The following is a 22,742-nucleotide window of genomic DNA, read 5'->3' on the forward strand; positions in this document are numbered from 1 at the left end:
CGGCGCTTTCACTATTTACCTTATGATGGTCTCGGCCTAACTTCGAGACATTCATCAATTACCTTATGATTACCTTATCTCGGCTTAACTTCGAGACATTCATCATATAAATCAAAAAAACACAGGTACTACGTCTCCCACGTGGTACAGACAGACACAGACAGAGACAGACAGACATAACACACCGGGGGTCCCTTTGTGCAGGCTACCATTGCCTTATCAAACAGCCAGGAGCGCCCAGGTAAACAAAGGGATGGGGGGGGGGGGGGGTCTTCACAGTTCCTTGCAACCGTTGATCTACACGTGTTGTTATGCTAGGCCTCTGCAGCAGCACAATCGGTGGCTAAAACAAACTTACACCTAAGTGTTCTTATAACCAATCCTATTTCAGATTTAATCTTTAAAACAAGGATTTATACTTACCTCAGACGTGTGTGGCCTGTTGAAGTTGTTTTAGCGTCGCGCCCGCCGGGAATCTAGGGACTTTCTTCCAAACGTCGGTGGTCACCAAATTGTAATGTTCTTCTTGGAAAGAGGGGTCGAATCCAAAGGAATAGCTTTAAAGAGACTTTATTTGTATAAAGTATTTTCGGTATGGTAAACTGATGCTCTGAAGTAAAGAGTGATTGGAGATGTGCCTTAGCACGTGCGAGAGTGTTCTCCTAGCTGATCCTAACCACAAACCCACGTATGGTAATCGCTGCCGGGAGAGTTCTAAACTTTTCATGGCCAGGTGGGCTTCTTTATGGACTCAGCGAGGACCGGAAGACTTGGAGAGGAACCGGTGTGACGTAATCCTCGGTTTTCCTCGCCTGGTCTGTGATGCTGCCCTCTGTGGCTAAAGTATCTATTGTAGCCTTCAGTAATGTCCTGCTTTCCCTTGTGGCTATGTGTAGTATTTACGGCTTATATATTTGGTCCTACCCCCTATTGGTTAAGTGAGGGAAATACAGCTTGTGTTCCTAAAATACGTAACAAGTGGATGCAAGTCCGTTAGGACTATTTTATACTTTATGTTTTAAATGCGTCTCGGCATAGTACTCAGACAATATTTCTCTTTGTATGATAGGAGTCCGATACAAATCTTGGATGGGTCATCTGAAACGACTGTGATGTGCTCAGCATCTCCATCATTATTGATCGATTGCAGTCACGTGACTTCACGCGAGCGTCCGCCATATTGGAGGTCAAATTTCAAGATGGGAAAATCGTTCGCGCAAAGTTACGTCGAATCGCTTACAAAAGAAGTTTGTGATAGTTATATGTGACGGACGGGATTATTGCCGCCGCCTTGTAGGGGTAACGCAGTTCTTAACCTGGAGAGGACTGGGTGGGCCAGGATCTAGGTCCCCCACACCCAATGCCTTTGGCTTCAATGTTCAGGTGAGTGAACAGGTTGTGCGTAGTTTAGCTGTCTAGATCCACAGTAAAGTGTGTGCAGTGTTTGCGACCTGACACCACCCCCCTACTTTACTAAGATTTGGCTAAACAGGTGAAGCGCCCCTACCCCCAAGTAAGTAATACAATACAAAATAAAATAAATAAAATAGAGAATGTTTGTCCTTTACCTCTGGTGTTTACTCAACATGAAACACTGACATCTCAGAGAAATGGTTCAAAAGACACCTACCAATGTTCAACACAGCATTCATCCGCTCCAATCAACAATAACATTTAAACAGGGAAAACACCAATCACATTTAACGTTCGATCACAAATCACATTACACACATATTATAACACTCGGACAGAAAGACACTCTTTTTCGTCCTTCCTGAACAGGGGTATGTGCATCGAATGCACAGCGGTGCAATGTCCCTTCCAGTGCAGTGCGTGTGTGTGTGTGTGTGTGGGGGCGTATGCGTGTGTGTGCGTGTGTGTGTGTGTGTGTGTGGGGCGTATGCGTGTGTGTGCGTGTGTGTGTGTACCGGCGCAGCGTTAGTTCGTTCATTCACAGTTCTGTTCGGGCTGCGCACGGTGTGTCATCTGTTTCAGTGTAAATGGTTATGTGGGGTGCATAGGTTACCAATACCACAGCAGAGATCGCACTTCGGGATGTGTGATGGCTGGCAGGGCAAACATCTCCCGAAACGTCCACGGACCTTGGCAGCTCTAGGCAACCGCGTAGGACAGCGCCCTTCCTCGCAACAATCACCTGGAGGGCCTCTCTCCCCGTCGTTTTCACTGGCGTCCGGACTCAGCGAACAACGAACGCCCAAAACCGCCGCACCACTCTCAGCGACCGACCCGACGCAAAACCGCACCAAACCCAACCTAGTAATAAACTGAACTTACAAAAACAAAACGAACAAAACCAGCGTGTTTCCACAATTTCGGGGTCTTTCACACTCCCGCGCCCCTCTTTCCCGCGCCTTTTTCCTCTCCCCTCCCCTTTTCTGTGCCCGTCATTCGTTTTAAAGGCGCAGTCTATTTGTACCCGTTACATTCCCCCCTGCAAAACCCTGCCATGCCATCCAACATCCAAGTGACGATGCGATCTTCAAAAAAGAACAAAGGAAGGTACAGCACATTGATCCATCTGAAAGTACCCAAAGGCAAGTTCACAACACAGGCAACATCTCGAAAATCACATAAGGAAGCCTCAAAATAGTTGATAACAAAAAAAACACGGCATCATAACACATCAGTACTCAACACCCGAATGCCTGAACATACAAAAAGGTAAGTACAGCACATTTGATGTTGCACAAATTATTTCAAAACATAACCACTCCTTAATCTGGAGGGAAGTGTACCCCTGGTCCGTCTTTGAGACCGTCTAAGTTCGCACACACTTTCACTCTCACTCCCTGCATCTGACCCACCCGTAGTTCCCAGCTCTTCACAGACGAGCCTAACAGTTTCACCTAATGCCTCACCCCCGACCTGACCATCATCACTTGGGTGCCCCTCCACTACGTCTCTATCCCCTGTCTCTGTGTTTCCGTGGGGCGTGTGTGCAGTGGCAGGGATGCAAATAAGGTCGGGACAGCCTGTGTCAGTGTCAGGGCCAGTGTCTTTGTCTTTCCGGGGCTGGTGTCTGCCTTCAGGACGTGGCGGGGGTGACCGGAAAGTACAGAGCCTGAGTTGTTCCCGGTGAACCACTTTTGAGGGGCCTCCCTTCTCAGGGCGGATGGTGTAAACAGGGATGTCACCGTGATTTTGTGCGACCACAATGTAAGGAAATGGTTCCCACTTGTCACCTATCTTGTTTCTGCCCCGATGTGAGTGATTGCGCAGCAGAACACGATCCCCCGCCCTCATGAGGGCCCCGGCAGCTCTGCGGTCATAGGCTCTTTTCCTTCTTCTGGATGCGTCCTGCGCCGCAGCGTTAGCAACTTCTACTGCGGTTTTGAACTTCTCATGGTGGGTCTTAACCCAGTCATCTAGATTATCCACTTCTTCATCCTCCAGGTCCTTTCCCCCTAAGATGTCCATCGGCAGCCGGGGATCCCTGGCGAACATCAGGTAAAAAGGTGCGTAACCCGTAGAAGAATGAATTCGACTGTTGTAAGCCATGACGAGCTCAGAAAGGTGTTCGTCCCACCTCCTTTTCTTCTCAGCAGGCAGAGTCCTCAGCATCTCGTGCATGGTTCGATTGAACCTTTCACATTGGGCATTGCCCTGAGGGTGGTAGGGGGTAGTGCGGCTCTTCCCTATTCTGTACATCCGGCACAATTCTTTGATAACATTAGCCTCAAAACAGCGCCCTTGGTCTGAATGCAATCGTGCCGGGCATCCATAATGGACAAACCAATGCTTTATGAGGTTCTTGGATGTGGTGTATGCAGTTTGGTTCTTGGTAGGCACAGCCACTGTAAACCGAGTGAACATGTCAGTCAGGACGAGCACGTTCTCGTACCCCCCATTGGACCTCTCAAGCATGGTGTAGTCCATTGCCACTACTTCAAGGGGTGCCATAATGTTGGTGCATGTCATCGGGGCTTTAATTTTGGGAAATACGTCTTTTGCCAGAGTGCACCGTTTGCATTCCTTAATCCAAGTCTGTACATCTTTGGTCATTGTTGGCCAGTAATAGCTCCGCCTCATGAGGTCAAGGGTGCTTTGTTCCGCGAAGTGACCACCATGTTCATGCTGACTTTCAAACACTCTACGCTGCAGACTCCCTGGGACGATTAATTGCCGTATTTCTTCCCCGTCTCTTGGATTGCTGATAGAGCGAAACAGGACTCCCTTTTGAAGGCTCAGCCGCTCAAACTGTTGGGAGAGTCGCTTTAGCTTTGGATCCATGTCTCTAATCTCTGACAGAGTGGGCTTTCTGTGGTTCCACACCGCTGAGTGGACAGGCCAGACACTGGGGTCTCGTTTTTGCTCCTGTTCTATCTCAGGCCAGCTGAAACCACTCACGGTCCCCTTTATGGCATTCTGTGCCACCTTTTCCACCCTGAGTGCACCTGTATTGTCTTTAGGCCCTGGCCAGAGACAAGCACGCACCTCGTCTGGTCCTATGCGTATGAAGTCCTTCCCTGAATCTTCCTCATCCGGCTCTGTGGTCGCCGGGATCCTTGACAAGACATCAGCGTTCGCATTTTGTCGCCCAGGCTTATAACAGACTTCAAAATTGTACTCTGCAAGCTGGGCTACCCAGCGCTGCTCCACTGCTCCTAGGTTGGCAGAACCCAGGTAGCGCAGTGGGTTGTGATCGGATACGACTGCAAATTTGGAGTACATTAGATATTCTTTAAATTTTTCTGTCATCGCCCATTTTAGAGCGAGCAACTCTAATTTGAAAGCACTATAGTTTTTGTCATTCTTTTCGGCTCCACGCAGACCTCGGCTGGCGAAGGCAATGACGTACTCAACTCCCCCCTGCTTTTGGCTTAATACTGCCCCCAGGCCCTGTAGACTCCCATCAGTGGTAAGTATGAAGGGTAAGCTAAAGTCAGGGTATGCAAGAACTGGCGGGTTCATCAGGCTACGCTTCAGCTCCTCAAAGGCATGTTGGCAGTCATCACTCCATCTGAATGGCTCTGCAAACCTGGCTTTACCTCCATTGCCAACCAGAGCATGGAGAGGCCGGGCTAGGTGGGCAAACCTGGGGACAAATCTTCTATAGTAACTCATGAACCCCAGGACTTGCCTCACCTCTCTCACTGACTTAGGGGCTGCCCATGTCTCCAGGGCTCGCACTTTCTCCTGATCCACCTGGATACCTTGAGCGGATATTATGTGGCCGAGGAACTTCACTTCGTCCCTCAGGAGGTGGCACTTGCTGGGCTTCAGTTTCAAACCGTGCTGCCTGAATCTATTGAAGACGACTTCCAGTCTCTCACAATGGGTGTCAAAGTCATTGGAAAAGATTATGATGTCATCCAAATAGATGAGCAGCGCCTCAAACGTCAGATCGCCAAGCACCACGCCCATGAGGCGCTGGAACGTAGCTGGGGCGTTGCATAACCCGAATGGCATCCTTGACCACTCAAACAGGCCGAACGGGGTGGTGACCGCTGTCTTTGCTCGGTCTGCATCATCCATGGCTACTTGGAAATAGCCCGAGGTTAAGTCCAGGGTTGAAAACAGCTGTGCCTTCCCTAATGCGTCAAGCGACTCATCAACACGTGGCAGTGGGTAGGCATCTTTGCACGTCACTTCGTTTAGCCTCCGATAATCGCAACAAAACCTCACACTACCATCTTTCTTCAGCACGATTACAGCAGGTGAGGCCCAGGGGCTACAACTCTCTTTGAGAACTCCTTGGGAGACGAGATCTTGGACGTGTTTCTTAAACTGCTGGAAAACCTGAGGGGGAACCCGGCGATGCCGCTGCTTAATGGGCGGAGCCTCCCCTGTTGGGATACTGTGGGAGACAGAAGTGGTGTGCCCAAAATCTGAATCACTTTTTGAGAACACATCTTGATGCTTAGCTAATAAACCCCTGAGCTTATGGCACTGGGTGAGAGAGAGCCCTTCGAGGTTAACTTGGACAGGGACAGGTAGCTGCTCGGTTTCACCCCCCTCTGCCTTGACCCGGCTGGTTTCAATGGCCTTCACATGCAGCACCCCTCCTTTCTCTTCAAACTCTACAAGTTCCTTTTGCAGCACGTCCTGTGGCTTACAGATTACGGCGATCCGTGACCTTGGCTTTAGCATCACTGGCTTTTCACTTGAATTCAACACCCGGATAGGCACACGCCCACCTTTGGTTGTAGCGAGCACATTAGCCACCAGGAGGCTCTTCGGCAGGCTCACACCAGAAATGGCCTCCACTAACACTTGACAGCTTACTTTTGAAGGCATGCCGCAATGACCTTCAAGGATGCGTTCGCTGAGTGGGGGAATGATGACTGTCTCCCTGCCTGCTACCTTCACACAGCCTATTCGGTCGCTCTGTCCGAGGGACCCCGCCTCCTTTCTGATGTTCGCTAGCACCCGGTGGACCTTAGCCTCAGTGCCCCGATATTTATCCATCTTTTTCATGCCGTCCGTGGCAACGAAAAGGTCCTTCAGTTCACTTAGCACATTCATTCCCAGGATACCAGGGGGACCTTTCATCCCTTCCACATTTGGGCTTTCATCTTTAAGGACAAAGACACACTTCCTGCCGACGGTCTTCCCCATGCACTCTAACTCTGCCTCTAGGCATCCAAGGAGGGGAATTTCGAGGCCGTTTGCAGCAGTGAGCTGGACCCAGTTGGCTGAGGACAACGCAGACTTCCCAAAGTACTCAGTGAAGTGAGATTCCCGGATTGTGGTGACCTCTGAGCCAGTGTCCAACAGGCAGTCTGTCTTAACGCCTGCTATCTTCACTTCAACAATCAAGCAGTCTCCAAAGACACTTGCACTCGGGGCTTGAGGAGTGTTATAGGACTGTTTAGCAAAGTGACTTCTAATGACAGGGCCGCCTGGACTCTGGTGCATCGCCCCTACCGGGTTGTTCCCCACAGCCCCTGATGGCCCATCCCTTCTGAGTGGAGGACGTGCTATGCCCGTAGCTCCCCTGTTCAAAGGACAGTATCTGCTCGTGTGCCCAGGCTCATTGCATGTGTAGCAGATAAACTGCCCCTCTTCATTCTTCAGAGGGGGGCTTCTTGCTTTCACGTCTCTCCCTTGTTTCATGGTAGTGCCCCTGTGATCCATCATCTGGAACAGTTCATCCTGACGCATGGCTATCTTTTGTATTGCTTCATGCAGTACCTCCATCGTCAACTGCGAAGAGGGTTCATCGATCGCCCTAGTAGCGTTCACGGCACCTTTGGCACGGGAACTGCTTTGCACGGCATCAGACGTCTGAACCTCTTCCTCTTCAGACCAGGAGATGGCATCTTGCATTAGCTCAGCAAAGGTAAAATCACCATTTTCCTTTAGTCTTTTCTTGACCTCTCTTCTAAGGATATCATCTCGGAGCCCAAGCGCGAGCTGTTCTTTCAACATTCCCTCTGCATTGGGGACACGATTAGAATCTCTACGCCTTATCCGCATCAGCTTTTCTTGGATGTCATATGCGTAGGAACGTATGGTCTCTCCAGGCATCTGCTTACGTTCATAGAATTCTTTGAGCCGGGTGCCTAAAGGGACTTTGTCGCCATAAGTCTTGCGTAGTGCTCCAAATATGCCCGCTGCATCATCCGCTTCGTCGTCCATCACATACTTGACAGTGAGTTTGGCTTCACCTTTAAGGTACTGTTTAATGAACTCCGCTTGGTCGTCTATTGGGACCTTCATGACTTTGAGAGCAGATTTTATTGATGAGATCCATTCTTCAATATCCACATCACCTTGCTTGCCATTGAAATCTGAAATTTTGCGGTCTCTGGGGATATACACAGTAGCTGCAGGCGGCTTCTCATTCTGCTGATCTATGACTGCCTTAGCTAATGCTAGAGCCTCTCTTTGCTCACTTCTAGCTTGTAGTAAGGCCTCAGCCTGGTCGTCGAATCTCTCCTTCATCTGTTCAAACTGTTCCCTCAGTTTCTCTAAATCGGCCATGGTTTCCACTAAAAGGTATAGCTTAATCTATCCTGTTCGTGACGCCAACTGTGACGGACGGGATTATTGCCGCCGCCTTGTAGGGGTAACGCAGTTCTTAACCTGGAGAGGACTGGGTGGGCCAGGATCTAGGTCCCCCACACCCAATGCCTTTGGCTTCAATGTTCAGGTGAGTGAACAGGTTGTGCGTAGTTTAGCTGTCTAGATCCACAGTAAAGTGTGTGCAGTGTTTGCGACCTGACACCACCCCCCTACTTTACTAAGATTTGGCTAAACAGGTGAAGCGCCCCTACCCCCAAGTAAGTAATACAATACAAAATAAAATAAATAAAATAGAGAATGTTTGTCCTTTACCTCTGGTGTTTACTCAACATGAAACACTGACATCTCAGAGAAATGGTTCAAAAGACACCTACCAATGTTCAACACAGCATTCATCCGCTCCAATCAACAATAACATTTAAACAGGGAAAACACCAATCACATTTAACGTTCGATCACAAATCAAATTACACACATATTATAACACTCGGACAGAAAGACACTCTTTTTCGTCCTTCCTGAACAGGGGTATGTGCATCGAATGCACAGCGGTGCAATGTCCCTTCCAGTGCAGTGCGTGTGTGTGTGTGTGTGTGGGGGCGTATGCGTGTGTGTGCGTGTGTGTGTGTGTGTGTGGGGCGTATGCGTGTGTGTGCGTGTGTGTGTGTACCGGCGCAGCGTTAGTTCGTTCATTCACAGTTCTGTTCGGGCTGCGCACGGTGTGTCATCTGTTTCAGTGTAAATGGTTATGTGGGGTGCATAGGTTACCAATACCACAGCAGAGATCGCACTTCGGGATGTGTGATGGCTGGCAGGGCAAACCTCTCCCGAAACGTCCACGGACCTTGGCAGCTCTAGGCAACCGCGTAGGACAGCGCCCTTCCTCGCAACAATCACCTGGAGGGCCTCTCTCCCCGTCGTTTTCACTGGCGTCCGGACTCAGCGAACAACGAACGCCCAAAACCGCCGCACCACTCTCAGCGACCGACCCGACGCAAAACCGCACCAAACCCAACCTAGTAATAAACTGAACTTACAAAAACAAAACGAACAAAACCAGCGTGTTTGCACAATTTCGGGGTCGTTCACACTCCCGCGCCTTTTTCCTCTCCCCTCCCCTTTCCTGTGCCCGTCATTCGTCTTAAAGGCGCAGTCTATTTGTACCCGTTACATATATAACAAAGCTCAAGAAGCTGAACATTAGTAAATGTCCTTTTGAGGACAAAGAGTTCGTTGATGAGCCCAAAACGTGGCCAGTTGTGGAATATGGTGACATTTATTCCTATTTCGTGTGCACAACGTCGCATTACACCAATGAAAATATGAAGGCCTACAAGAGTCTCGAGGCTTACAACTATTTTGCAAGCGGTTGGGTGCGAGATATTTTTGTGAAGAAGTTGTCCACGGATTCATTTCTATTGAAAGCCAAAGTCAACCCTTCCCAACGCTCTCCAGACAAGCCACATGAGGCCTGGGTGAACACACAGAATGATGGGACTGTGGTCAATGGTCACTGCACCTGCATGGCTGGGTAAGTGAATCAACATTGAATAAACTTGCTTGGTCATATCAGTGATAATTGTAGACAGTTTACTAATCAGTCTACTTTAGATGCACACAATGACACTTGTGAATAATTTAGATTTTTGTTTGTTTTTACAGCTTGGGTAGCATGTGTTCCCATGTCGCAGCCATCCTCTTCAAAGTGGAGGCATGTCACCGTACTGGCTTGACTACAGATGCATGTACATCACAACTCTGTGAATGGAACAAGACATTTGTGAAGAAGGTAAGTGTGAGATGATAACTCAGTCGAAAAGATGACTGTACCATTGTCTGGTAGTTACATTTTTTGATGCCAAAAATGTTTGTGTACTGACAGATTAAATCTGGGCCAGTCGTTGATATGGATTTTTCCAAGCCAAATCACAACAAAACAACACGGAGAGTCGAGCCTCAGCCTACCAAAGAGATCAAGGAGCCAAATCACAGTGATTTTATTGCATTCCTTGCTGATGTATGTTATGATTCATGAGTATGTTTATTATCTGATAGCCATCTGACTAATATCTGTAATAGCAAACACTGGTACCTTGTTTTGTTTGATCAAATAATTTCTTGTTGTCTGTTTTAGGTGCAAAAGGTAAACCCCACCACTGTCTTACTCAGTGTAGTGCCAGAGTTTTCTACAGCCACAGAGGAACCAACCCCTCTACACATGCCCATACCTCTTACTACACTACTATACAAACCCGAGTATAGAACCATGTCAACACCAGACTTTCAAAGAGAAGTTGATAAAGTGTTCCTCAGCCTTAAGGTAAGCACTGTCCTCCAGAAAACACTACATGAATGATCTCAACTTATTACGATGCATTTATTGTTTTTTTGGCTTTTTGTGGTGAGATAATATTGTTATCATAGTCTTCTTGCTGTGCTCAGATAACTGAATCTGAAAGTGCTGGTCTGGAGATGTTCACCAGAAGACAGCAGTTGAGTGATGACTGGCTGGAACAGAGAAAGGGGAGGATAACAGCTTCAACGCTATTCCGTGTTCTCCACACTGACCCCACATCACCTGCTCCCTCCCTTGTCAAAAGTATATGTGGGCTGTCATCATTTACTTCCAAAGCCACTGCACATGGGATTAAGTTTGAAAAGAAGGCCCGTAAGATGTATGTGAAAGAGAAATCAACTCAACACACCAAATTCAGGTACAACCTAGTTTTTGACCTTACAGGTTTAAAACTATAGTTATTCATTTACTTTCTTTATCATTGTATGAATGATTATAAACTAATATCCTATATTTTACAATTTTGTCATGTGTACAGGTACTCATCCTCTGGGTTGATCGTTAACCCTTTGTACCCACATCTCGGGGCTAGTCCCGATGGTATCATCAGCTGCAGCTGTTGCAGCGAAAAGGGTCTGCTGGAGGTGAAATGCCCCTATAAGCACAGGATGGTCCACCCAGTGGAAGCTAGCCAGATTGAACCAGATTTCCCCATTGAATTTGAAGTTGGAAATGGTGAGATCATTGGCTCATCCCTCAAACAAAACCACCCCCACTACACCCAGATCCAGTGTCAGCTGTCTATTTGTGAAAAGAGTTACTGTGACTTGATGATGTTCACCTTCCGTGGTAGCATAGTTACCAGAGTGTATAGAGAAGACAATTTTATTCCAAAGCATTTGGACAGGATAAATGCTGTATACAAATCTGGAATACTTCCAGAACTTATGACACGCCAATATAGAGATGTGATATGTGACCCCTGTGGCCCATCATCCGGTACCTCGTCCAGCTCAACATCCAGCTCTACTCCAGCCACTCAAAGGGCACCTCTCTCAACTAATGTTCCCCAACAAGCACCCACTGAAGCTGCACAAGAATTGTTTTGTTATTGCAGGAAACCAGATGATGGTTCCGAAGAAATGGTTGGGTGTGATTACCAAAACTGTGTGAACCAGTGGTACCATTTGAGCTGCCTTACATTATCAAAAGCCCCCAAGACCAAACTTTGGTTTTGCCCAGAGTGTAAGAGTTTGCAACCGCCTAAGAAAAAGAGGAAGTGATTTTGTTAGTTTGTTATATTTGGCATATTGTATCATATCTCTTGTTGTCAGTAATTTCCTCTGAAGTTTGCATTTAGTATGTATGTATATAATCATCAATATGTGGAAATGGCTATTGTTTGCTCTATTGTGGTCACTGTACATATGTTTGAAGGAATGAATTGTATACTCAATGTATATTGTATTCTGTGTTGTGTATGTTTATTGTGTAGGTGTAATCATTCCAGGTCGTGTAATATGTAATTTCTCTAACTATGTATTGGAATTAATAAATCATTTTTGCTGTTATATACATTTTTATTTGATTCAATACATCAGTATAACAAAAATATCATGGGCAATGATACCAGATAGTTCAGAACATAGTATTTACATATTCACACATATCTAGCCAGACTCTTTTGCGGGCACAATGCCATTTCCCAGATTGACGAGACCAGCGCATATGACCATAATTTTGTCCAATGTAGCATATACAGTGTCAGTCTTCTTAACAAGTGAGATTGGTATTGGCCCTTTCAATATTCCATAGCGACGCTTCAAGACACCGATAATTCTCTCGACATGAACTCTCACTCTAGCCATAGCCCTAGACTTGTCTAACTCTGAAGGAGGAAGCTGTTTGTGACCCTTAGTGAAAGCAGGAATTATCAACGAAGCACCCCTAACAGCAAACTCCTCTCGAACAAGAAATCCCCTGTCTGCCAGAATGACATCACCATGGTCCAATTTGTCCAGAAACCCACTGTCATTGGTGATTTCCTTGTCACTAATCCTTCCCCCATAGCACTTGGAAATGAATGTTATGACCCCTTGAGGACACATACCGATCAAGCACTTGATCAGTGTTGTGGTGCTTGTAGTTGGACCAAGTCTTCGATCTAGCATTGAATGAGGACGGTCTTTCAATGAAAAATTCTGTGCAGTCAATGATACATCTCACATTTCTATTGAATCGAAAAAAGGTATCTGGAAGCGTATTGAGGATGGAATCTTTGGCAGGCCAATCAACAAGTTTTTTCATACAGGGAAATAGCAAGTCAATCCATTTGTGAACAATTCGAGACACTGTTGTACCATCTACACTCATCCTCTGGCCCAAGTCATCGTAGTGTAAGTTCAATTTGAGCTTTAAAAGCACCATGAAGAGTTCATCCTTCAGAGACAGTTTCCCCATTGTGTTCTCTTTTTCTTTTTCTTCATTTTTTGTCACAAATGAAAAAAGAGCAGAAAACAATCCAATTTTTGGTAGTCCTGTGTAAAAGTGGCATTGCTCAGGTGTATTGAGCATCTCCCACGAGAATTTGAGACGAGCGTTCTCCTCACGGAGAGAATAAAGTTCTGTCCGGACGGATGCCAGCTCCTTTGCATATGATTCAAGTAGACTGTTGTCTCCACTGCTCTCTGACACTGATGGACAGGATTCGATTTCACCGTTATCTGAAAATATACAATATACATTAATGTACGTGTTGTAGGAAAAGCGGTATTAAAACAAGCACGTCAGTTATTATAAATAAATACCAGTAGGGATTATTTATCTTACATGTTCAGTTCTTGTTTATTATAAGATAGGGAAGCATACCATTGTCGTTGATTTCATGAGGGCACTCATCATGCTCTTGGGACTCTCTAGTCCGCTTCCTAGATGCTGATTGACATCGGTTGTAGCGATCAACTGCTTTCTGGCTTTTGCGTTCATCACATTTGTGGTGGAAAATTGTTGGCACCCAATCAGGATGTTGTTTGTCCCACTCAGCAGCTGAACTTCCTGAAATAATCAAGATGATGGTCACTTGGAGATATCACATTATGATCTGAAATAGTTTTTGCAATCAAAAGTCAAGTGAGATAATTTTTTGTACCAGGCTTAACACAATATTTAATTCTGATACTAGTAGACTAATATAAAATGACTGTGGCACTGCGACTGAGGTATATGACTTTATCAGTAAAAATAAATGACACAGCAGTTATTGTTGCCTGTTATGAAATGGGCCCCACACAGTCGGGTGCACTCGGTGCCCTGAAAATCTTTCCTGCCTATTGCTCCAAGCCACAAACGACGTCTTTCGACATCTTTAGGGATTCTGTGGAATCTTACAGAACCATTTTCTCTGCTCTATTGTGGCAGTCCACCGCACAACACGTTAAAACCATACTTGTTGAGGAAAATAATGGGTAAAACGCTAAATCACAACGCAGCAGCACACGTGTACGCGTCCAATACACAACGAGTCGACCTCCAAAATGGCCGCCGAAGTCACGCGTGACGTCACATGCAATCGATCAATAGCCTAGATAAAACTACCATTTGAAAAAAACGGAGGGCTACGCAAATAGTCTGGAGTGAACTGAGGCCAGGTCCTCCATTGGTAGTGTTGGCTATGTGAGGCTATTTAAATATATTAAAGATTTGCGCGAGAATCTATGTCTCCACTCCAGCAAAAAGTCATCCAATATGCCAAGATGTCGAGCCGTGGTCTTATCAATCGCTCCCGGTGGATTGCACGTATAATTTGCGCTCTGATATCAGCAGTTCTCTCATCAAAAGGGCATGCCATTGTGAACACATGAAATCTGCGGTGAACGCCGGTTGAAATACCCAAAACCGGGTTATGTTTCAAACTTAACCTGCGCAAAACCTGGTCCGACCAGATTTGATTCAGAGCATATGTTGCTATAGCAACTAACATACCGTGATCCTTTTGGAACGGAAAACCTAGGGTTACAGCAAACCCTGGGTTAACTTACCCGGTTATGTGATAAAACCGGCTTTGTGGAACACCCCACTGTTCTGAAACCGAAAACCCAGAGTTGCTTTTCAACCCTGAACTCTGAGTCAACCAACTCAGAGCGCAGGATTAAACTCAGAGTATGTTAAACCAGCCAAAAGGATCACGGTATGTTAGTTGCTATAGCAGCATATGCTCTGAATCAAACCTGGTCGGACCAGGTTTTGCGCAGGTTAAGTTTGAAACATAACCCGGTTTTGGGTATTTCAACCGGCGCTCACCGCAGATTTCATGTGTTCACAATGGCATGCCCTTTTGATGAGAGAACTGCTGATATCAGAGCGCAAATTATACGTGCAATCCACCGGGAGCGATTGATAAGACCACGGCTCGACATCTTGGCATATTGGATGACTTTTTGCTGGAGTGGAGGGATATAGATTCTCGCGCAAATCTTTAATATATTTAAATAGCCTTATATAGCCAACACTACCAATCGAGGTCCTGGCCTCAGTTCACTCCAGACTATTTGCGTAGCCCTCCGTTTTTTTCAAATGGTAGTTTTATCTAGGCTATAATGCTGGAGATGCTGAGCACATCACAGTCGTTTCAGATGACCCATCCAAGATTTGTATCGGCCTCCTATCATACCAAAGAGCAATATCCTATCAAAGAGCAATATTGTCTGAGTAGGCCTACTATGCCGAGAGGCATTTACAACATAAAGTATAAAATAGTCCTAACGGACTTGCATCCACTGGAGAATGTTCGATCGTAGCCGGCGGCTTCATTACAAGCACTGATCCGTCTTGATCTGTGAAGTTGATGAATTGTCACTTTTAGGTTTTCTACCCAGTTACCAAAAAAAGAAACATTTGGAATAGTAGGCCTATGCGCTGTGGCAAGCACACGGTTTGCATGTGTTACTTCGAAGGCAAAAAAAATCTAAAATACAAGAAAACACAAAAACCTACATTCAACCAGTGTGGGGTACGGCCCATGACTCTCTGAGGAGGTACCTCCAAGTACCCCCTTCTTACGTATTTCTTCAAGGAAAGGTTCAAGTCCGGGATAGCTTTTAACTGACTTTATTGTTAAAGTAGGCATGTTTCGGTATGGTAACTGGCTATGGAACGAAAGTCTAGGAATCGTGTTGAACACGTGTGAGAGATAAGAACTCTGGCTACTACGGGACATGGGCCCTCGCGGGTGTCGCTGAAAACACCTGAGGACCCCTTGTCCTCAGGTAGAGACCGTCAAGTGGGCGTGGCCGGGATGCCGTACTGGCTTCGGCTTCTTCGTATCTGCTATCTGTGGCTGGAGCAGCTGTCACACTAAATTTGTACCGGCTGCCAAATTTGTACCGGGCGCGTCATCAATACGTAATCCATTCCAAACCTGCCCGGCAACAGATGATCGCGTCGTCCGTTGCCTGGCAACGGACGATCGCGTCGAATGACGTGCAAGGTTCACGAACATTCGCGAACCTTCTATCTAGCGATCCGTTATCTGTATTGTGCTATTTCGTCCTTGACCTGCTTTAAACACTCACTTTACTTGCTAAATTTGATTAAACAATGAAATACAATACAAATATAAAGTAAAAACAAGTGATATCTAGCGATCCGTTTTCTGTATTATGTTATTTCGTCTTTGGCAACATGAGCGCAAATGTTTTTTGAAACCCGCTTTAAACACTCAGTTTACTAGCTAAATTTTATTAAAAAATGAAATACAATACAAATATAAAGTAAAAACAAGTGTTATCTAGCGATCCGTTAACTGTACTATGTTATTTCGTCTTTGGCAACATGAGCGCGAATGTTTTTTGAAACCTGCCCGGCAACGGACGACGCGATCATCTGTTGCAGGCAGGTTTGGAATGGATTACGTATGGATGACGCGCCCGGTACAAATTTGGCAGCCGGTACAAATTTAGTGTGACACCGCCTCCAATAAGGTCTTGATCCCCTTGTGGCTATGTATAGTATTTACGGCTTATATGTTTGGTCCTGTTTCATGAGAAGCCCCTGACTGCAGCCCGCAGACGGAGCCCACATGGAGGGGGCGGGCACTCAGCCCACATGGAGGGGGCCGGCCCTCCGCCCACATGGAGGGGGCGGGCACTCAGTCCACATGGAGGGGGCCGGCACTCCGCCCACATGGAGGGGGCGGATACTCATGCTGCGTTCGAGTATTCTCTGCGAACCGACTCGGATCTCGGATCTGACGCCACGCCCGTCCACATCGAGGGGGCGGCCACTCAGTTCACATTGAGGACTGGTCAAACAGCATGTGCAGCATCTGATCCCGTTTCTGACCTGAAATTAGCTGAAATGTACCTGAAATTACCTGAAATTAGAGTGTGCCCGCCCGAGCTAGTGATGCCTAAAACATGCAAGTAAGTGAGACTGTCAAAATGCCTATATTTAGTAATATTCATGCAATTATGTATTATGTCTTGTTAACTACTTAATCGTCTTTTAAGTTTTAGTTACGCCTAGCATGTTCCCCCCAACATGCTAGGTCAATTTTCAGCATCATAAGGTTGAGTGATATAGTCATGTCATACACCGTTTGAAAGCTTAGAATCTGTCAACCAATGTCAACCATTTGGTGGAATAAATATGTTTAGTGAATATAGATCAAATATATCCTAGTGTCTTGGGTCAAAATAGCCCCCCTCACCCTCCTCCTCCCTTGGTCCATTCTAACTTTATCGTAGTTGTGGATATCCTTAGCAATGAGTTGATACTTCATGTTGGGTCTTGAAATGTTCATAAGCGTCCACAGAAATCGAATATCAATATTATTTTAGTCTAATTACATTGTGTATATGCACAAGCCATCTTATACAAAGCAGCCGAAAAATAGAAAACCGAAACGCTGCAATGTTTTTTTGTAGAAAACTGCTTTTATGTTTATACTGGTTTTCTTTGACTTTTAGAGACACGTCAGTGTAATTGTGAATGGCGAGAGCCCTGAAATACAGCTGGACAGCAGCGGTCTACATCACTGCCCCTTCTGCAGATACAAAGGGTCAAAATGTGATATCGACCATCACATTAAATGCCATGCCTCGGTTAAATACAGAGGTACATTTTCTTATTTTTTTATTATTATTATTTATATTATTATTGTTATTATATATTTGTATGTATGTAATGTATGCCGTTTACTCACCAAGGTCTGCAGAGGAGCTTTCAGGAAGCAGGAAGAGAAGACGGGAGGAAAAAAAAGCTACAGGTACGTGTCATATACTGTAATGTGTGATGTTGTCTTAGAGCAATTGTGAAAGACTATAGTCTTACCACCCTCCCACCACTAATACATTTCAGGATAAAGATCTCTGCACAAAAAGGGCTAGAGTTGCTCCAACAGCATCCAGCTCTGAAGGATCAGGTCATGTATAGACTGTTAATCCAGGTGAATCCATGTAGGCCTGCACATATTCAGAGTGTTTGTGAGATATGATTGATTCTATTAGGCTTCTACTTCCAAATTAAGTTGTACACATATCTCCATCAATATACAAGTTATAGCCTACTCCATGGCTGATCTATTGCGCATACTAGGGCCTACTTTTATTATTCCATTGTATTGGCCTACTCAACATTACAGACAACAATCTGTTTTATTTCCAGACAAAACTGAAGACCAGAAACTGGAACCTGGGAACCTGGTATATAATATGTGTGTAATGTTGGAGGTTGTTTGTATAGCCAGATGAAATAGTCTGATGACTAGTTGAATAGTGTTTTTTATCACTGAAAACTCATCAGTAGTAGTAGCCTTTGTTTGCATACCATTTTGTGGTTTTGGGAGGGTAGGGTGTCAAGTACAGACACAAATAATTTTTCTTTCTTCTTCAAGGAAGATTATGTTGTCCTGAAGGACACAATTCAGGCAGCAGCATGGTGCCAGTTACAGTCCTTCAAGGACAGCGTTTCTCTCCCAGAGGTCATTGGGATGGAAGGTTGGGAGCAGATGGCAGCTTCAACACAGCGCAAATCCCATGACGGCGGGGATGAGGAAGAAACGTGGAAACCATTCCAATTCTCATTCAGATTACATACTGACTATGAACTGTTCTGTGTGGAGAGGATGGACAGGAGAAACCTGAAGGTGTTTGCCTCTTTTGAGTCAAACACCTCTCCCCCTCCCCGTCCCCCCTCCCCGTGACGCCTGCGCCACACGACTCCAATGTAGTCTGATGATGCAGCATAATGGCGGCGCTTGGCAGCTATGGCGGCGGTGACGGCGATGTCGGGCGACAGAGCGTGAAGCAAGAGTGGCATCCACCTCACTGAGGAAGGCGTCAGTGTGTTCCCCTTTTGTTGTTTGACTTTGTTTGTTCTACTCTTTATTGATTTATCTTTTATGTTTATAGTTTACAATCAATTTTTTGTAGTTGTTATTTTTTAATTGTTTTGTTGAATAAAAAGACAGTTGTTATTGCTCCTGTGATTGGTGTAACTTAATGTGCTTCACACATGTAGCTTTTCATTATGTCTATTGAGGTACATTTTTTGCCCTTAGATGTGGTCACTTCGTTATTCCTCACATTACATCTGTTAAGGTCATACCTTTGGGTCCCAGTCTTCATAGTTCCCCAAATCTTATTTTGGCTCTTACTGGGCCTGTTACTCACGGGTACAGGAGTTTGGACACGTTGCATTGTTTACAGGCAAGGGTGGATTACCGCACGGGCACACCGGGCACATGCCCAGGGGCCCAAGGGCGGCCCTAAACCAGAGCTTCTGTGTGAAGTCGCTGTTAGTAACTTTTAATGTTGCATTGTCAAAGCAATCAGTAGAGAAATACAAAAATTCAAGCGAAAACGGCAATAGTAGGGCTATTAATACTGAGTAAAAAAAAAAAAAGATCACTAGGGGGTACTATTTCACTTAGTGAATTTGAGACAGGTCACGAACAAGGCACTGTGATTTAAACATTGAGCAACGGCGAACGGTAGTAACGTGAACTCTTAAGTGGAACCTTAATAGGTCCATGAGTGGAACAGTTAAGCGAAAAAAAAATAAACAAGAGAATATGTATTTGCAAGTCGTTTAGGCTATGCTTAACTTTATAATAGTTCCATGGTACGCAGCAAGAAAGATACCAAGTCACAATACTCCCGTACCATCTGTTTGTATAGTTTAATTAACAGCATGGGCTCCCGCTAGCTTAACATAGTATTACCGTTTCTTGCATTAACAAGAGCAGCAGAAATCTGCTCAATCGTCAGAGGTCGGAGTGCCCGCCCCCTCCATGTGGACTGAGTGCCCGCCCCCTCCATGTGGGCGGAGGGCCGGCCCCCTCCATGTGGACTGAGTGCCCGCCCCCTCCATGTGGGCTCCGTCTGCGGGCTGCAGTCAGGGGTACTTGTGTTTCATTGGGTCTATGTGTGGGTAGCTTAGATTCTTAAAATACGTAACACCCTCCATGCCAGGGCGCCCTGAATTTATGTTTATTAACAGCTCCTCCACCGGCGTCAAGACAATTTGAGGGCCAGATCCAGTCTGCAGACTGTCGGCCTTTTCACGATTGGCTTAAAAAAATGGCTTATTTAAATTTATACCAATACGATGGTGGGAAAAGCTTACCAGTTTGTATGTTTTTTTATACTTCATTTTTATACTTGATCCTCTGACCGCTTGGAAGCAATCGGAGTAGACTACATATTGTTTTAGAAGAAAGGGGTTATGTGGTAGGATCTTTAAGAATGCTTAACTGGAATATTAATAGATTCATGGCTCAAATATTAAGGATCATGCTTTTGACATGTAACTCGCATTTACGCGGTCAGCGATCCGCTGCCAGGCTTTGGTTCTCTTGGTTGCAGAGGCTTTAGCGTTCCCTATTCTTGGGATAATGTCCTTCTCCTCGTCATAGAAGAACCTGGGGGAACCTGGAGTTCCATTTCATTGAAATAAGTGGCCCGTTTCGCCATTTCAATCAGGGTTTTCATGATCCATACATCACGCCTGTTTGACGTGGACGCGCACAACCCTGTGTTAATATGCTATAGGCCTAGGCTATAAGTGACCAGCGGGGTGTTCCACGAACGGAGGTTTAACAAACACTGAGTTAACGCTGAATTCTAGGTTGATTGACCCTGTGCCGACCAACCCAGAGTTTTCGGTTCCACAGCAGCGGTTATGCATTAGTTCAATCAACTCTGGGTTGGTTAACACAGAGTTGTGCGCGTCCACGCCAAACTAAAAACAAACTTGAGCTATGACGAGGAGAAGGACATTATCACAAGAAAAAGGAACGCTAAAACCTCTGGAACCCGGAGAACCAAAGCCTGGCAGCGGATCGCTGACCGCGTAAATGCGTTAGTTACACGTCAAAAGCATGATCCTTAATATTTGAGCCATGAATATATAAATATCCCAGTTAAGCATTCTTAAAGATCCTACCACATAACCCCTTTCACACATACTCATAGAATCTAGAGTTACAATAAGTAACTATCGTTTCAGCCATTTACTGTACAATTCAGAATTGAATGTGAGGAGGGAGGGCTGTCAATCAAATATCGCGCATCAGAAACGGCCAATCATAGGAAAGCCCGCCCTGCCTTGGTTCCCTCCCCCATAGTGCCAAAATTAAATTCGAGCGAGAGCGTAAAAACATCTTTCGCGAGAGGTTTTGCGCGCGCTGAGGTAATTTGCGCACGCGAGAGGCTCTTTTGCGCGCGCTGAGGTAATTTGCGCGCGCGAGAGGCTGTTTTGCGCGAGCAGAGATCATTTTCGCGCTCGCAGTTAATATCTACACGTGTGGAATTATATAATACGCCCGAATGCATCTTTTATCACATTAGTGAATTATGGCACTAATGTGTCGCCATAGCAATCCACTTCGCCACGCTCCGTGTGTTGCGAAATGACATTTCAATCCGCAAAACAAACGCTTTGCAAAAGATTAGGCAAAACGGAATCCAAAACGTTTTCCAAAACGGAATCCAAAACGTTTTCCAAAAAGTCAATATGCAAAGTGGCAAACGTATCAGCCAATCAGCGTCTGGGCGGGAACTACGTCACTTGCTCGTAATTTCCTTGTTCACGTTCACTTCTAGTTCGTATGTGTCAGGTCCATGGTCACCAATGGAGATTATTGATACGCTCCGAAGTTTCGCCGATGATGTGGAGAACAATCGTGTTGAAGACACAGATGCAGTAGATAGAGTGCGTGTTCTGGGAGATAGGATAGACGACTTATCCTCACTGGTACGTTTTGACGCCAGTGTGGTAAACACAAAGATTTCCCAAGTGCTACAGGCACTGGGTGCGAAACATAGGGTCGGGAGACCCACCGTGGAGATACCCTTGGAGGCAATAGAAAGTGACGTAGTTGCCGCCCAGACGCTGATTGGCTGATACGTTTGCCTCTTTGCATATTGACTTTTTGGAAAACGTTTTGGATTCCGGTTTTGGAAAACGTTTTAGATTCCGTTTTGCCTAATCTTTTGCAAAGCGTTCGTTTTTCGGATTGAAATGTCATTTGAATATCGCAACACACGGAGCGTGGCGAAGTGGATGCAATCACGGGGACGCTATAGCTTTTCAATTTGAATAAAGGAACTCAAAGAATTTGACAAAATGTTATTGTATTTTTATTGTTATAACTTTTGCAAATTTTATTGAGGATTGCATTGTCACTTTGCATATTAAAATACACTTTGAATGACGTATTTACAAATTACATTATGAAATTGCTAATTGCATTGCCATTTGAATTTTGCTACATATATGCTTCCATAATACTTTGTCTAAAATGACAATGCGTCATGATACAAATCTGCTGATGGAATGTTTATATATGGATGGATGGATGGATGGAATGGACTGGAGTTTGCAGGTGGGAATTTATACAGGAAAATGATCAGAGCAGAACGAGTGAAATTCAAAATACAATAAAAAGCAGCCAGGGTAATGCAGACTTACCATATACAGTGTTTAAAAAATACGAGAATACAATACAAAAGAATTATCATGGAAAATAAATCTAGCGCATTAGGCCTGATTATCATGAATTAGGAGGGAAATTCCAAATACAATAAAAAAAGCAGTAAGGGTAAATGCAGACGGACCAATGTAGTGTATGCAAGGCAATGTGAATGTAAAAAATATCAATATCTGTGTGGGATTAAAAGCCTGAAAGAGGACTGCTTTGCATAGCTTCTTTCTCCCTTTCTGAAGTTCAAGAGAGGCGAATTTGGCAATGTGGCGCAGCCTTATCTTATGTTATGAAACACACACAACCAATGATAACAAGTCCGAATGGGGGTTGTCGATGCCAAACTGTGTTCCCCAAGCAGAAATCAATCCTCTGTTCCAATCTCCCCTCAGACTTTATGCTGCTCCCAGGCTCCCCATCCCCACTTCAAGATGGCGGCCGCATTTCTCGCGTCAGCAGCCAATGCTGCGTCTA

General features: G+C 45.4%; 1 protein-coding gene across 1 annotated transcript; it reads left to right on the plus strand.

Annotated features, from left to right (window-relative positions):
• The first annotated feature begins 10,160 nt into the window (after window positions 1-10,160).
• LOC115531404 (uncharacterized) lies at window positions 10,161-11,795 on the plus strand. The gene is made up of 3 exons (XM_030340649.1): window positions 10,161-10,309; window positions 10,432-10,703; window positions 10,824-11,795. Exons 1-3 carry the CDS (start codon window positions 10,208-10,210, stop codon window positions 11,566-11,568), a joined length of 1,119 nt encoding a protein of 372 aa, XP_030196509.1. The 5' UTR covers window positions 10,161-10,207; the 3' UTR covers window positions 11,569-11,795.
• The last annotated feature ends 10,947 nt before the right edge of the window (window positions 11,796-22,742 follow it).

Source organism: Gadus morhua, chromosome 18 (genome assembly GCF_902167405.1).
Source record: "Gadus morhua chromosome 18, gadMor3.0, whole genome shotgun sequence".
Classification (NCBI taxonomy): domain Eukaryota; kingdom Metazoa; phylum Chordata; class Actinopteri; order Gadiformes; family Gadidae; genus Gadus; species Gadus morhua.